The sequence below is a fragment of the Eublepharis macularius genome, chromosome 2 (assembly GCF_028583425.1).
Source record: "Eublepharis macularius isolate TG4126 chromosome 2, MPM_Emac_v1.0, whole genome shotgun sequence".
Classification (NCBI taxonomy): domain Eukaryota; kingdom Metazoa; phylum Chordata; class Lepidosauria; order Squamata; family Eublepharidae; genus Eublepharis; species Eublepharis macularius.
In genome coordinates, this window is record NC_072791.1 from 211,531,837 (window position 1) to 211,546,849 (window position 15,013).

At 41.9% G+C, this 15,013-nt stretch overlaps 1 protein-coding gene across 1 annotated transcript in view; it reads right to left on the reverse strand.

Annotated features, from left to right (window-relative positions):
• The window catches only part of UNC80 (unc-80 homolog, NALCN channel complex subunit), a 195,780-nt gene that overhangs the window by 118,499 nt on the left and 62,268 nt on the right, over nucleotides 1-15,013 (reverse strand). The window contains 3 exon segments of the mRNA XM_054970127.1: nucleotides 2,191-2,287; nucleotides 7,741-7,847; nucleotides 9,373-9,581. Coding sequence (XP_054826102.1) covers nucleotides 2,191-2,287; nucleotides 7,741-7,847; nucleotides 9,373-9,581 — 413 coding nt within the window.

Genomic DNA, 15,013 nt, shown 5'->3' on the forward strand with positions numbered 1-15,013 from the left:
AGATTGTTGGTTGGAGACAGAGATCGGGAGCATGTGACCCCAATATTACAGTAATTATCTTGGCAACCAATCTGCTCCTAAGCATAGTTCAAGGTACTGGATTGGGCCTTTAAGGCCTTACATGACTTGGGACCAGAGTATCTGAAGGATTGGTTTCTCTCATATATTGCTGCTCAGGAATTAAGCTCACGGGGAGAGGCCCTCATGACAGCTGAAGAAGCTCACCTGGTGGGCACATGAGAGACGGCCTTTTTAGTAGCAGTCCCATGTTTAAGGAACAGCACCCTGGCCACCTCACTGCCGATCTTCAGGAGGCAGCCGAAGATGTTTTGATTTAGGACTACTTTTAATGGACTGCGTGTTTATGTTCATTGGCTGTCCTAAACTGTTGTTTTTAAACTTTGTTTTTTATTCATTTTGTAATTGTTATTTTATTTATATTGTAAGTTGGCTTTTGTTCCCGCAGGGTAGCAAGGTGGCTAAGAAATGTTTTAAATTAATACATACATTTATTTATTTATAAATAATTAATTAATTAACTGAATTAAATTCACAGTGCAGAAGTCCCAGAGTGTCTCTGTTGAAAGTCCACACAGGGGGCGCTTGGCTTTTGTAATGTGTGAATTGGTCAAAATGGAAGGGGGGAGGGGGCTGTAGCTCAGTCTTGTAACCGATACATGAACCAGCTCTTCAAGTTCCAGATATGGTTTCAAATGACAAATCTATGTTTAGCCATAGGAGCAGGGCTTTTTTTCAGCAGGAACGCGGGGGAATGGAGTTCCAGAACCTCTTGAAAATGGTCACATGGCTGGTGGCCACGCCCCCTGATCTCCAGACAGGGGGGAGTTTAGATTGCCCTCCACGCCGCTCAGCCCACTGAGTTCCACCACCTCGTTTCCCAGAAAAAAAGCCCTGCATAGGAGGAATATCAAGGCTCGCAACTGTCAAGCAGCAGCACGTGTCTAATAGCACATAAACAAATTCCTCTGAAACTCAGTAGATTTTTAAAAGCATATTGTGATACGGCAGCAAGGGGAGGGGAGGAAAAGTCAAAAATCCCACAGGGCATATTCAAGGCCTTCCAGGTACACTGGGATCAAAAAGAGCTCAATCACTTCTTCTTCAAATAACATGTGACGGCGACAATACATGGCACTGGTTTGGTGTTACCGAAGTGTCTGAAGACAGTATTCTCTTTGTACAGAAATGTATTGTGTGATAGAGAAATGGAGGATGCATACGCAGATGAACCGATGCCATCGTCATTTTTGACAATGTAATAAATAATGTCAGGTTGTGATGAGTGCTATGAAAAATAACAAAGGAACAGAACTCATTGAGATGGGATGCTGCAATCCTCTTTCAGTACAGAAATAGGGGAATGTCACAATGCAAGGTTGTTTCCTTGGTAACAAGGAACTCTGCAGCCGAATGCCTGCTAAGTAGTTGAAAGCATAACATTCCAATCCCTTTCGTATAGGGAAGGAACTCGATTTCTTTTTATATATCAAGTGCTTTAAAAACAACACAACAGTTAATTGTATATCTCAGAGAATGGCTTAAATATTACTGGCAATTTTGTGCAGAAGATGGGACAGCATCTCCTAAGTAATGGTATGGCGACACAACACATGCAAACACAGAAGAAAAGAGATAATTAAATCACATTTTGTACAGGGTTTTCCATTTCATCAGTGCTGAAGTTTACAGGAAATGGTAGATGATGAACAACAGGAAATAAAAGCTAGTGGGCTCATCTATTTCACATGAAAGAGTGAAATAGTAGCAAGATATGTTTGGGACTAGATCTGTCCTTCAATATAACAATTTCAATTTCCCCCACACAATTTGGTGCATTTCATTTTGGGAGTCCAAATGTTACTTTTGTTTGCTGACCCATATCTGCTTTTTATTTGTCCTTCTTGGTTAGAGTTTCATTGAAATCAAAGTGGCATGGGAAGAAACGGGGAAGGAAAATGGCTACAAAGTGTGAAGAGCCAGAAAGAAATAAAACAGGGATGTGCTTAAAAGGGTAAGAGGAAATTAAAAATAAAGGTTTAAGGGAAGCTGGGATGGAAGGAGAGGAGGAAAAGTAAAAAGGACTGACGAAACAGAACCCTGATTTCTAACCATCTTTTTCTTCTGTGTGATGGAGCTTGGATGGATTTCTTCGGCAGGTGCGCCATTTACCAAGACGCTTGAAGAAATTCTCCTCTTCGTCCCGCCCATTCTCCAGACCACTCCCCGGCCCTGCTTCAGACAGCTTCACTGCGCTCGTGAATTTCACCTGAAGGAAGAGGAAGAAGTTGCTTGTGGTTTGTTGGGTTCTTCCCCCATTACTTACTATGTTGAGTTTCGATGTTAAAAAGAACAGCAACATCAAAATAAGTTAGAATCATTTGACAATAGCCACCCTCCTACCCCACTGCAAAAATAACCACCTTGTTTTATAGAGTTTATTTATATTGTCTACAGAGTGGATCCAAAGCATCACCAGTGAAGTGAAGCCAGGGGAATAGAACTAGGTCATCTGTCCTCTCCTACTGCAGTCCCTGAAGCTATCCCACCAAATTCATCTTCTGGGAGTTATGGGGACACTCCGGCAAAGAAGGTTTCCACAGCGAGAGAAGGAACTGATAGAAACCTCCTTCCCCTCCTCTGCCAACAGAACTGTGGAATGCTGCTTTTGGATCCATCTCTATAAATCCATGTCTTCTCCTTACAATGATTATACAATTGGCATAATCATGATGCATATTTTTTTAAAAGCCCTTGCCTGGCTTCGTCGGTTTGTCTCTGCCTATCTCACTGCTTATTTCCCCTAAGAATTAGAATCTAGGAAAATCACTTGGTAACAACAGCGTAAGCCATGGACCAAGAAAGTCAGCAAAGAGCTTTTCCTTTCCTGCCTGGTTTTCTTTTGGTTTTAATATTTTTATTACAAACATATGAAAAATGTCAATAAAAGCAACTCCTTTTTAAATATTATTACAAATGCACAGAATACCTGTCCCTCTAAGTTTCTAGAAAGTTCATCCAGATACTAATATCCTTCTACAAGAGCCCATTACTAATTAAACACATTTTAGTACCTTCTTTTTATCCGAAGCTAAAGGATTGTACGGATTCCAAAACACAATGAATGGAGACCAGGGCCGTTTTCACACTACTAACTTGCTTCCGTAACGTTGCAAAACATCACGCAAAAACCACAGAAGATAGCATCTTCTCGCGAGAGTTTTGCGCGATGTCGCACAAAACTCTTGCGAGAAGACACTATCTTCCGCGTTTTTTGTGCGATGTTTCGCAATGTTATGGAAGCAGGTTAGTAGTGTGAAAACAGCCCAGGTTTTTACAAATTTGTCTGTTTGACTGCAATCCCATAAAGCTTTCTCTGCCTGCTGGTCAGAATCTCAACGAGTGTAGCCTGGCTGATCGCATATGGAGTATACCAAATGGCTTGGCTCTAGGATGGAACTTCTTCTGCTGTGCAATTATTCTAAAGCTTAGTTAGGATGGAGTTTCTCAAGGGTGAGGAATCCCACCAGGGGTTCCTTGCCTACTATTTCCAAAGTAGGAACACAAGTAAATAGTTTATAAAGGTTACAGAACTTTACTCAAGGTCAATGGTGGATTCCTGCACCAAGATATGGTGCAGACAGGCAGCAGAGGTCCAGAAAACCTGTAGATATTTTAGGGCTATATGAGAACTGCACATGAAGCAACCCAGAGAAAACACATTACACATTTGTCACATCACAAGAATCCCTGGACAGATACCCGACAGAACATGGAAGATAAATGTAGATCTGCAGCAAGGAAAATGGTCTGTTCAGCCTCATGAGCAAGTGAAAGTCGGAAGGTACTAAGACCAGGAAGCAGCCGGAAGCAGCAAAAAATGGTCGGCAGTGGCATCCTCAGGGAGCATCTAAGTGATGAGCAATGAGATACTAAGCCTGTGTGCAATCCCATTTGTCTTGCTGGCCTCACATTTAAAATGGGGTGTTGGAGTGAGCCTTGTGTTGCTGAGGCAGCTGACCACACAAAAGCAAAGAACCACACAGACAGCTTCTTTGCAAAGTGCAAAACACTGCAGCTCGACTGTTATCAGGAGCAAGCAGGAGCATGAACATCATTCCCATCCTGCAGTCACTCCACTGGCTACCCATTAGTTATTATGCTCAGTTCAAGGTATTGGTTATCACTTACAAAGCTCTTCATAGCCTTGGTCTGGCATACCTACAGGACCGCCTCCCTCCCTATGCTCCTCCACGGCAGCTTCACTCTTCCAAACAGTGTCTCATGCAGGTGCCACTCTGCACATTGGTGAAATCGATAGCAGCCCATACAAGGGCTTTCTCTGTGGTGGCCCCCACCCTGTGGAATGGCCTGCCTGAGGAGGTCAGAAGAGCCCCCACTCTCCTGGCTTTCCACAAGCGATGCAAAGCTGAATTATTCAAAAAGGCTTTTTACTCAGATAGGAGGGCTGTAAGTGTAGGGAGGGGATCCACTAATGAGTTAGGAACCATAGACCTCACCACTATGTTGTATTGGATTCCTGCTGATGCTATGTCTTTGTGAACTTGTATCTGTTTACCCTGTGGCATTGTTTATTGAAATGTTGCTGATATTGACTGTACTAATCTCACACTGTGTAATCCACCTTCAGTCTCAGTCAGAAAGGAGGACTATACATGGCATAAATAAATAAATAAATAAATATGCAGTCACGCCAGAAGTAAGCCTCTTTCAAAAGGAGAGATTTAAGAAGTTTATTTCTTTATTCGTTTGTTTTTTATTTTTATTCCGCCCTCCCTGCACAGACAGGCTCAGGGCAGATTACACACAGATAAAACATTACAATATATAGTTGTCCTGGAAGCCTGAAAATGGTAGTTCAAACCTAGAGTCTCCAAGCTCTCTAAGATATCTCCGCATGCTATTTTTTTAAAACTTCATTTTAACCGGTCCTTTCTCCCCAAAGGGGACCCAAAGCCAAATCTAACAAGACATAAAGACTCTTTGTTCAGAGATAATTATGAGACATTGCAGAGGAGAATTCAAAAAGATTTGGAAAGATGGTCCAAATTAAGTTTGTCTTGGATTGGAAGAATTTTGGCAATTAAAATGAAAGTTTTACTGAAAATCAATTTTTTGTTTCAAATGTTACCAATTAGCATAAAAGATAAGACGTTGAAGGATTGGCAAAGACAAATAAATCAATTCATCTGGAACAATAAAAAACCAAGAGTAAGATTCAAGGTATTACAAGATGAAACTTCCAGAGGAGGGCTGGCAGTCCCAAATATCAAATTATATTACAAAGCAGCTGGTCTGGTTTGGATTATAGACTGGATAAGAAACCCCAAAAATAGATTAATATGACTAGAAGCGGCGGACTTGACAGATGGACTACACAATCTCCTTTGGGTGGCAAAAAGATCAAGAAAGAAAGCCATGTCATAAGAGACAGCCTCATTCAAATTTGGGACTCGGTTAGAAGAAGAATAAGCCCATTGATATCACCACTATTTTCACCACTTGATGCTTTTTGTGACAAGAATCAGAGAAAAGATAATGACTTTATAATGTACCAAGACATGATAAACTTTCAAGGAAAGATAAAATCATGGCAAGAAATTCAAAATGAAGGGGGAAAAATACAATGGCTGATATATTTTCAGGCAGTTTCCAGAATCCAAGAAGCCCTGAAGGAGCTCAGAGGACAGTTAAGGAATCTTACCGATTTTGAGAAAATAATCATGCAGAAAAAGGAACACATCTTGGGTCTAATATATAAATTTTTACTCCAATATGATACTGAAACAGAACAAGTTAAACTATGCATGATAAAGTGGATGCAAAATTTCGGAGAAGAAATAACAGTTCGACAGTGGGAGAACCTTTGGACAAAGGGTATAAAACTTACAGCAAGTCAAACACCAAGGGAGAACTGGTACAAGATGTTCTTCAGATGGTACATTACACTAAAAGACATCGTGAAAATGGATAAGAAATATGTGGGGTTATGTTGGAAATGTAAAGAAGCAGATGGTTCATTTTATCACATGTGGTGGACATGCCACAAAAGCAAAAATTTCTAGAAAGAAATACACACTGAGATGCAAAAGATTTTAAAATTTGATTTCACTATGAAACCACAAACTATGCTGTTTGGAATACTACCAGAAAATGTAGACAGAAAATTACACAAACTATTTAAGATATTTACTGACAGCGGCAAGGGTGGTATTTGCAACCAGATGGAAGGAAGAAGAATGCCCAACTAGGGAAATCTGAAAAGATAAGATGGCAGAATATGCAGCGATGGCAAAACTGACAAGCTACTTAAACAGAAGACCAATGAGAGAATTTGAAGAGAAATGGGGGAATTATTTTACAAAGGATAAAATGCATAAAATGTTTTAGTTTTAGAAATCTGAATAAAATTGTATACTGATATATTGTTATAGATTGAATATAAGATTAGGATCTGATAAGATGGGAAATGGTTAAATATTAATGATGAGATAGAATATATGACACGGAAACTTTGGCATAAATTTAAATGATCTGTATAGAAGCATTAGACCATATTAAGACATAGCACTAAGAATGTACATGGAGACCGCTCGTTTTGACCTTTAGTTGATCCAAAATTGAACACTGAGTAGGAAAAAGAACATATTTAGTTTGTGAAGATAAACGTGAAAATGCACAGAATCTTCACTTTAATATTGATGAACTCTGATTAAGATATGTTTTGTGTACTCTGTATTTTAATAACTCTAGTAGTGCAAAATCTTACTGTTCCTTTGACCCCATTATTCCCCTCCTTTTTTTCCCGTACCCCTCTTTGTTCTGAAAAAAAAGGGGGGGACCCAAAGCAACTAAGATAATTCTGCTCTCCTTCATTTTATTGTCACAACAGCCCTGGGATGTAGGTAACTTGCAACTGGCCCAAGGGGACTCAACAAGCTTTCATAGCATAGTGGGAATTCAAACCTGGGTCTCCCAGATCCTAGTCCAATGTTCCAATCTCTACACCACACTGGCTCTCAGTTATTGATGTTGATATCTAGAAGTGAGATATGGATTGTTGAGCAGGGATATTGCACAGTGGATTTGGACAAGAAAAATTGGATAAATAATTACTAATGTGCAGGAGTGGGGGCAACACATATGAGCCTGCAGGAAACTTTGAAATTCTTACACAGGCTAGTGGGCACAACCACAAAATGGCTGCCAGAGGAGGCAGAGTCAACCGCAAAATGGCTGCCAGAGGAGGCAGAGCCAAACACAAATTGTCAGGGATTGAGGTTATACATAATTCTAATGATAAATCTTCAACATTTCAGGCAGAAGCTCTGTTTAACAGGATGCCTTTTAAAATGAACAGTGTTTTAAAAATGTTTCTTCAATACACGCAGTTTACTTTCAGTCACATAGTGAAGATTTTTGTGCTGTGGTGGCAGCAGTTGCCAAAGCAACATTAAAAAATAATCTGAACAGACAATCAGATCTCGCCAGCTAGGAGCCCTGATGGACGAAAGCTTCATCTGGCCCCACTCACTTTCTGAAAACACATGGCAGGCATCAGGAAAGGGGCCAGCAGGCCCCACGGGCCCCGCGTTCAGGACCCCTGCTAGAGTGCAAAATCTAATAACATGTGGACTCCTGCAAGACACAATATATATTTTCACTCTTTATTTGTTAAGTAGTCTGAGGACCCATGTCTACCTTGGAACTCTGCCTGATGAAAGAGAGGCGGTCTACAGAGCTGATATCCAGCAGGTCTTCTACACCATCTGCTAGACCAGAAAGGGATGAGCGTTTCAGCCAGTTCCCTGGAAAGAAAAAGAAGTCAGTACCCTGAAAAGAAGCACAATGCAGTGAGTGAATGCTCACGGCCACCACCCTTAGTGTTACTTCTGTCTTCACCCTGCGTTAGCCAAGCAATAAATAGGAATCCCTCTGTTCCACATGAAGAAAACTAGGTACAGTACATGAATTTCTGGTAGGACGAACTGAGGTCTAGAACTTAAAAAGGAAAATAATAATTAAAGCAAAAGGCTGAATATTGTTTATTTTCCCTGAGTGGAACATTTATTGGAATGAAAATATTTTCGCTATGGTTCATGAAGAAACCATGGGGTGGGGAGAAATAAACAAGCAGGAAATAGCTTGAGCAGGCCAATTCCCCCCCCTCCTCCCCCCTTTAACTAATTCTCAACCACTCTGCATATTCAAAGAGCAATGAACATACTCAAGCCTCATCAGGACAGGGTTTGTTTGTTTGTTTAATTAGAATGCCACGTATTTTCTACATAACTGGGGAATGACTCTGAGCAGATAGATCTTGTCTGTGAGCCAAGCTACAAGTGACTTTTTTCACCTGGAGAACACTTGATTGTTTTTGCAAGTTTTCCTGGGAACTGAAGTCCAGGTGTCTTTCCCTTTTGCAAATTGTTTCTCCAGTCACAAGCCTGCTGGACAAGAGGGCTCTCAACGATTGTTCGGGGGCGGGCAGCTGCTACTTTCTCCTTGGGCATCCTGCTCCCGGAGAGCTTCACCGAAATGGCGGCTTTCTCCAGAGCAGCAGGCTTGTGACTGGAGGAACGATTTGCAAAAGCTGCTGCTGCCACCGGCTTTCTCTGGCTCTTCAGGCAGCGATTCTAACAGAGAGGGGAAGGACATTCGGACTTCAGTTCCCAGGAAAACAATCTAGTGTTCTCCATGTGAAAAAAGTCACTTGAAGCTTGGCTCTGAGGGTGGCCTGGTTTCCTACTTTCATGGTTAGTATGAATTATCCACTTTCATATTCTCTGTAGTAGCAAGTACATGAATCATGAAGAAAGCTTGCCCTCTCTGCCCCTTTCTTGCAGTTTCTTGCTGAATATTAAATAGAATTTAAAACCAACTTAGTTGAAGGCAAAATTAGAGATGGGAAAGGAGGAAAACAAGGTAGAAATGGCACCTCACCAAGACTGGTTTTTTCCACCTTCTGGTCAATTACGAAAAATCATATTTTTTCTACGTAGAGAGCCCCCTTACCAGGGCTTTTTTCAGCTGGAACGCGGTGGGACAGAGTTCCGGAACCTCTTGAAAATGGTCACATGGCTGGTGGCCCCGCCCCCTGATCTCCAGACAGAGGGGAGTTTAGATTGCCCTCCGCGTGACCATTTTCTCTGAGGGCAACCTACTGAGTTCCACCACCTCTTTTCCCAGAAAAAAAGCCCTGCCCCTTACTATGTAAAGATGCTGCCTTGTCTGTGGATGGCCTGGTTTTGCTGCTCACATGGCTGGTACAGAGGCCAGTCATTTTATTATTATTAGTCACTGTGGTGATATGGCACCAAGACAAAGTTTTACCTAGGGGGAGTTTGAGTTTCTTTCGGAGAGAGATCCGTCTTGAGCGGGAGCGCGAACGCCTCTCTGTGGTTGTCCCTGAGTGTGCAGTTGTGCATTCTGAGGTATCCGGCTCCGACTGGCTGCTGGTATCGCTTGCGGCACTCTGCGATTTGAACATCTTCCTCCAGAAATCTTTGCGGCCAAGGGCCGCGCCTTGCATCTGCTCGTCACTGTAAGGAAACCAATTATGTGATTGATAGCATTCAGCCAAATGTACTCAGTAACTTGCAAACCACAGCAGCATTCTGCTTTGTAAACTTGTGCTCAAATAGCATGATGTAATATTTTCTTTGCTAGTTTTGGTCTACTGATTCCCACATTTAAATAGGATAACAAAGCACAACGTTGTCTGGAAATACAATGGCTGTAGAACACATGATATAAAGGGACCACATGGGGGGAGCAAGGAAGCCCGCAGGCCAGGGCCGTTTTCACACTACTAATGTGCTTCCGTAACATTGTGAAATGTCGCACAAAAAACGTGGAGGATAGCTGTCTTTCGCACAAAAAACGCGTTTTTGGTGCAACGTTTTGCAACGTCACAGAAGCAGGTTAGTAGCGTGAAAACGGCCCACTTTAATTGAAATCTCCCATGGTGAGGAATCACAACTGAGTCCCTCCTGCCTAACTCTCACGGCATCTCTTTGAGCTTATTTTTGCGTCACTGTACAGCAAAGAGCAGGAATATAAGACCATCATTCAGAATCGAAGAGAAGTTTTATATCACTTCTATATCATTGAAAATTTAATTCATCCCATTTCCTCTAAACGTTGTCCCATATTTAAGTGTCAGTGACAAATCTTTGCGTAGGTAAATCGTCTTTATGGCTGTGTTTCAAAATTAAAGTGTACGAGAAGAACGGTTTTTAGAAGCAGCTATAGGCTTAAACAGTGCTACATAAAGACTGGTGGTGGAAAGTGCCGTCAAGTCATATCCGACTTATGGAAATCTCTGTTGAAGTTTTCAAGGCAAAAGACTAACAGAGGTGGTTTGTCATTGCCTGTCTCTGCATAGCAACCCTGGTCACCCTTGGAGGTCTTCCATCCAAATACTAACTAAGACTGATCCTGCTTAGCTGAGATCTGACAAAATCTGGTTTTCCTGGGCTATCCAGGTCAAAGCAATTAAAGTTAAACATTATGAAATAAAATGGCCACTAAAAGTCAAACCTATGAATAGAAGAGCATGATTTGAGTCCAGTTGCACCTTAAAACCTAGCGAGATTTCCAGGGTAGGAGCTTTCGACAGGCAAAGCTCCCTTCATCAAATAAAACTTTGACTCTCAAAAGCTTATACCCTGGAAATCTTGTTGGTGCTACTAGACTCGAATCTTGCTCTTATACTGCAGACCAACACAGCTACCCACCTGAAAATATGAATATAAATGCATTTATCATATCCTTATTTATTCTAAATAATTATTCTTAGTGTATTTGCTATTTACAAAGCCGCCGCCCCCCCTAAAGCCTGGCCTTGTATCTTTACAATACTCCTTCAGTTTAATTCAGGGGAATTAGTGCTATGGCCACAGAGAGTATCCCCTACAGAATTTGGTGCTGTGTACACAGAAGTTAACAGGTTAGGGTGTAGTGGCCATCAGTGGTACTGGATAGTCTTGCCTTCCTCTAGGGTTGCCAGCTCCAAGTTGGGAAATTCCTGGAGATCTGGGGGGGGGGGTGTGAAACCTGGAGAAACCTGGAGAAAGTGGGGTTTGGGGAGGGAAAGGACCTTGGCACGACATAATTCCATAGAGTCCACCCCCAAAAGTAGCCATTTTCTCCAGGTGAACTGATCTCTGTGGCCTGGAGACCAGTTGAAATTCCGGGAGATCTCCAGCCGCTACCTGGAGGCTGGCAACCCCACCTTCCTCCAATGCTGGCTTGGTTGATGGGCTTAGTAGCTTCTGGTGATATGCAAGAGTTTGCCTCACCCTCACTTTAGTGAAGTTTGCAGCCATGGAGTGCTTGCTAAAAAAAAAAAAAAAGGACAAACAGGCAGTCACAGCTGCTGTCATGCACCGCTGGTTGGTGCAGGGCAAAACGGCACTAAATTTAAAATAAATGCATTTGCTGAATGCAGCATGATCCCAAGCTTCACAGGGCCCTCGGGTTGATTTGAGGCCTCTAGAATTTTGTCCCCTTGTTTTCCCCCCATTTGGCAGCCCTGGAGAGAAGGAAATGGGAAGGGGAGGTTGGTTGTGGGCACTGGAAGTATGGAGTGGAGAATATTTCTAGCGAGGGAGATTATTCCCCATGTTCTCGGGTTATTGTTTATTGAAAACTATTTTGGTATTTTGTTCCCCAAAGGGGAACAGAACACGGTGATTTTCTCAGCTGTAAAGCTTTTTATTCTAAAAGACTAGCACGGTGGATTATAATTACCAGAAGTAATGGCTCAAAACTAGAGCTGTCATTTAACCGTGTGAAAAATTATAGGAACAACTAACACAAGGCAAGTTTAAAATGTTAAAAATGAGACATGACTACCAATGTGCCTAGCCCTCTGCTAAGAACCCCCTTCCTAATTCCGTATCAAATCACAAATGTATAAATTATATATTCAAAAATACTCAAGCAGTTGTTAGAATATATATTCCAAAACAAAAAGAAGAGTCTTGTGGTACCTCAAAGGTAAACATGTTTATTGTCACAGAAGCTTTCCTGGGATCAAGCTCACTTTATCAGAGGACTTAAATGAGGCAAAAGGAACGCCATGAAAGTGACCCAAAGCTTTGTTTTCTTCTGAGAACTTATTTCTTGGTCCTTCCTGTGGCTTCTGTTGTAATGCCTGTTTGTTTACAGATCCTGGCCCAAAGTAGACTCTAATGTAAGTTTTACATACTATTAACGGGGACAAGCTGAATGTCTAGGTTGTGAGCTGCCTCTGAGACACATCATAGAATCATAGGATTTGAGTCCAGTGGCACCATAGAGACCAAACAAGATTTTCAGGGTATAAGCTTTTGAGAGCCAAACTCCTTTATCTGAAGAAGGGAGCTTTGACTCTCGAAAGCTTACACCTTGAAAATCTTGTCGGGTCTCGATGGTGTCACTGGACTCAAATCCTGGTGTTCAATTGCAGATCAACAACGCTACCTACCTGAAACAAGAATCATAGAGGTGAAGGGGACCCTAAGAATCATCCTACACAATGTAGGAAAGTCACCTTGCAAAAATTAAATTTTAAAGAGTCCAAAATGTCGGGCGTCTTTTCTCTATGGTTTCTCTATAATTTTGTAATCCAAGATGGCCTACTTCCTTTTCCGCTGAAGCCGCGACCCTTCCCCTTTCAAAAATGGCGATTCCCTTCTTCCTGCCCTCCAGCAAGGGCCGCTTCTCTCCAGCCGCTCTATTGTTATTACGCACTTCCTGTCTCCCGTCTTCCCACAGCAGATCTCGCGATGGTGTCTTTTTCTCACAGCTCCAAAGCCACAGGTATTCAAAACAATAGTCCGATTTCTTTAATAACTTCTTTAAACTTAGTCTCTTTTCAAATACAACTCCTGCCGAGTCTTCCCCTCCTTTTCGCTAGTCTGTTGCAGTTTAAAAATCTACTTTTTTTCCTCTCTGTTTTTATCAATCTGTCCCGTATCAGAAGATAATGATCTTTACCTTCTCTTCACTTTTCTCGGGTTGTAATCGCTGTTTCGATTTTAAGTTCTCCTCTCAGCTTCTTCCCCCAATCGAAGCTTGGGTATGTAGGTCTTATGCCAGCCGAATTGGCCCCAAAACTGCCGCAGAGATTGTAGCCGACCCGTCGCAAGGTGGGACCTCAAGGATCGGGAGGGAACCCGTTGTGTAGAGCCCCCCCTCGTCCGAGATCTAACTCACCCTGGGGTCTTGAGCGTTCTTTGCCTGCTCTCCGCCTGAGAGCAGTCGGCCGCGGGCTATTTTCACCCCACCGGCCGGTTAAAATGGCAGTCCGGTCAGCTCCGCAAGTGGAGCTGCGTTAGACCTCCATGAATCCCAAACCGGGACATTTAAAATAAAAAAACGTTAAATTTTACGCCACGGAGTTAAGGAAGAGAGCGGATTCGTGGGAGCGAGCTAAAGCAAGCCCCACGATGTCAAAAAAAGAGTGGCAATCGGCAATAGAAAACCTGGATAAAAACCTGGACAAAAAACTTTTAGATGTGATTAAAGAACTTAAGGACACGAAATTGGAGCTGATTAAAGAGGTTAAAGAGGTTACACAGACAGTAAAATCGGAGCTGTCAGAAGTGAAAAAAGGTATGGAAACAATACGAAGTGAATTACAAGGAACGCAGCAGAGAGTTAAAACAGTAGAAGACGCGATGGAGAATTTAGCAGACACGCAACAAACAGAGATGAGACTGGTGAAGGGGAGAATGTCAGTTGCAGAAACTAAGCATATGGAGAAGCAGCTACGTTTTCGTGGCTTGCCAGAAGTGGAAGGAAAGTCAGCGCAAGAACAGATGACTGAGGTGTTGGCTGAATACCTGGGGAAGGAGGAGGAGGAAGTTGTGGCTATCCTAGATGTGGCATACCGTGTGAATTCGAGAATCGCAACCCAGAGGAAACTACCAAGAGATGTGATTGTGCAGTTTACAACACGAAATATGAAAGAGAAGATTGTGACAAAACAGTTTCAAGATCCATTGGAGATTGATGGCAAGACGATTATTATAATGAAGGAATTGCCCAGATCAGTGTTATTAGACCGGAAAAAATACAAAGTGCTAATTCAGATTTTGAAGGACATGAAAATCAGGTACAGATGGGAGTTACCAGAAGGAGTGTCCTTTGAGTTTGGAGGGGCCAAAAAACGCATCAGATCTGAGCGAGAGATGGAGCGATTTATTAAGGACAATGAAAAAGACTTACCAACAAGATTATGAGTATGGAGTGTAAAGTATTATCTTGGAATGTAAATGGACTAAATTCACCGAATAAGAGGAAAAATATTTTTCACTGGCTACTAAAACAAAAATGTGACATTGTTTGTTTGCAAGAGACCCATATTAGAAAACAGGATGTAAAATATTTAAAATCTGGAAAACTGGGCAAAGAATTTGTAGCGGCCTCTAACAAGAAAAAAAGAGGAGTGGTGCTGTACATAAAAGAGGAGCTACAGCCAAAATTTGTTATGAGAGATGTGGAAGCTAGATTTGTAGCAGTGGAATGTATTTGGAATTTAAAGAGAGTGTTGGTAGTCGGACTTTATGCACCTAACGGTGCAAAAGAAAGCTTCTTTGAGGACTTGAGGAAGCATTTAGACGATTTTTCATATGACCAGATAATTCTTGCTGGAGACTTCAATGGAGTGACAGACTTGGAACTAGATAAAAAGACTACAACGGCACAAAAGAAAAGAGGACTATTACCAAAGCTTTTTTTTGAGTTGATTCAACAAGAGACTCTTGAAGATGTATGGAGGAGAGAATATCCTAAAAGCAGACAGTTTACTTTTTACTCTGCAAGGCATTCTACATTATCAAGAATTGACATGATCTGGGCCTCAAAAGACTTAGCGTTATGGACTAAGGAGGTAGAAATAATGCCGATGGTAGGCTCAGATCACAACCCAATTATGTGGAAACTAGGAAAAAGGAGAAAAAGGAAAGCATGGAGAATAAATGAG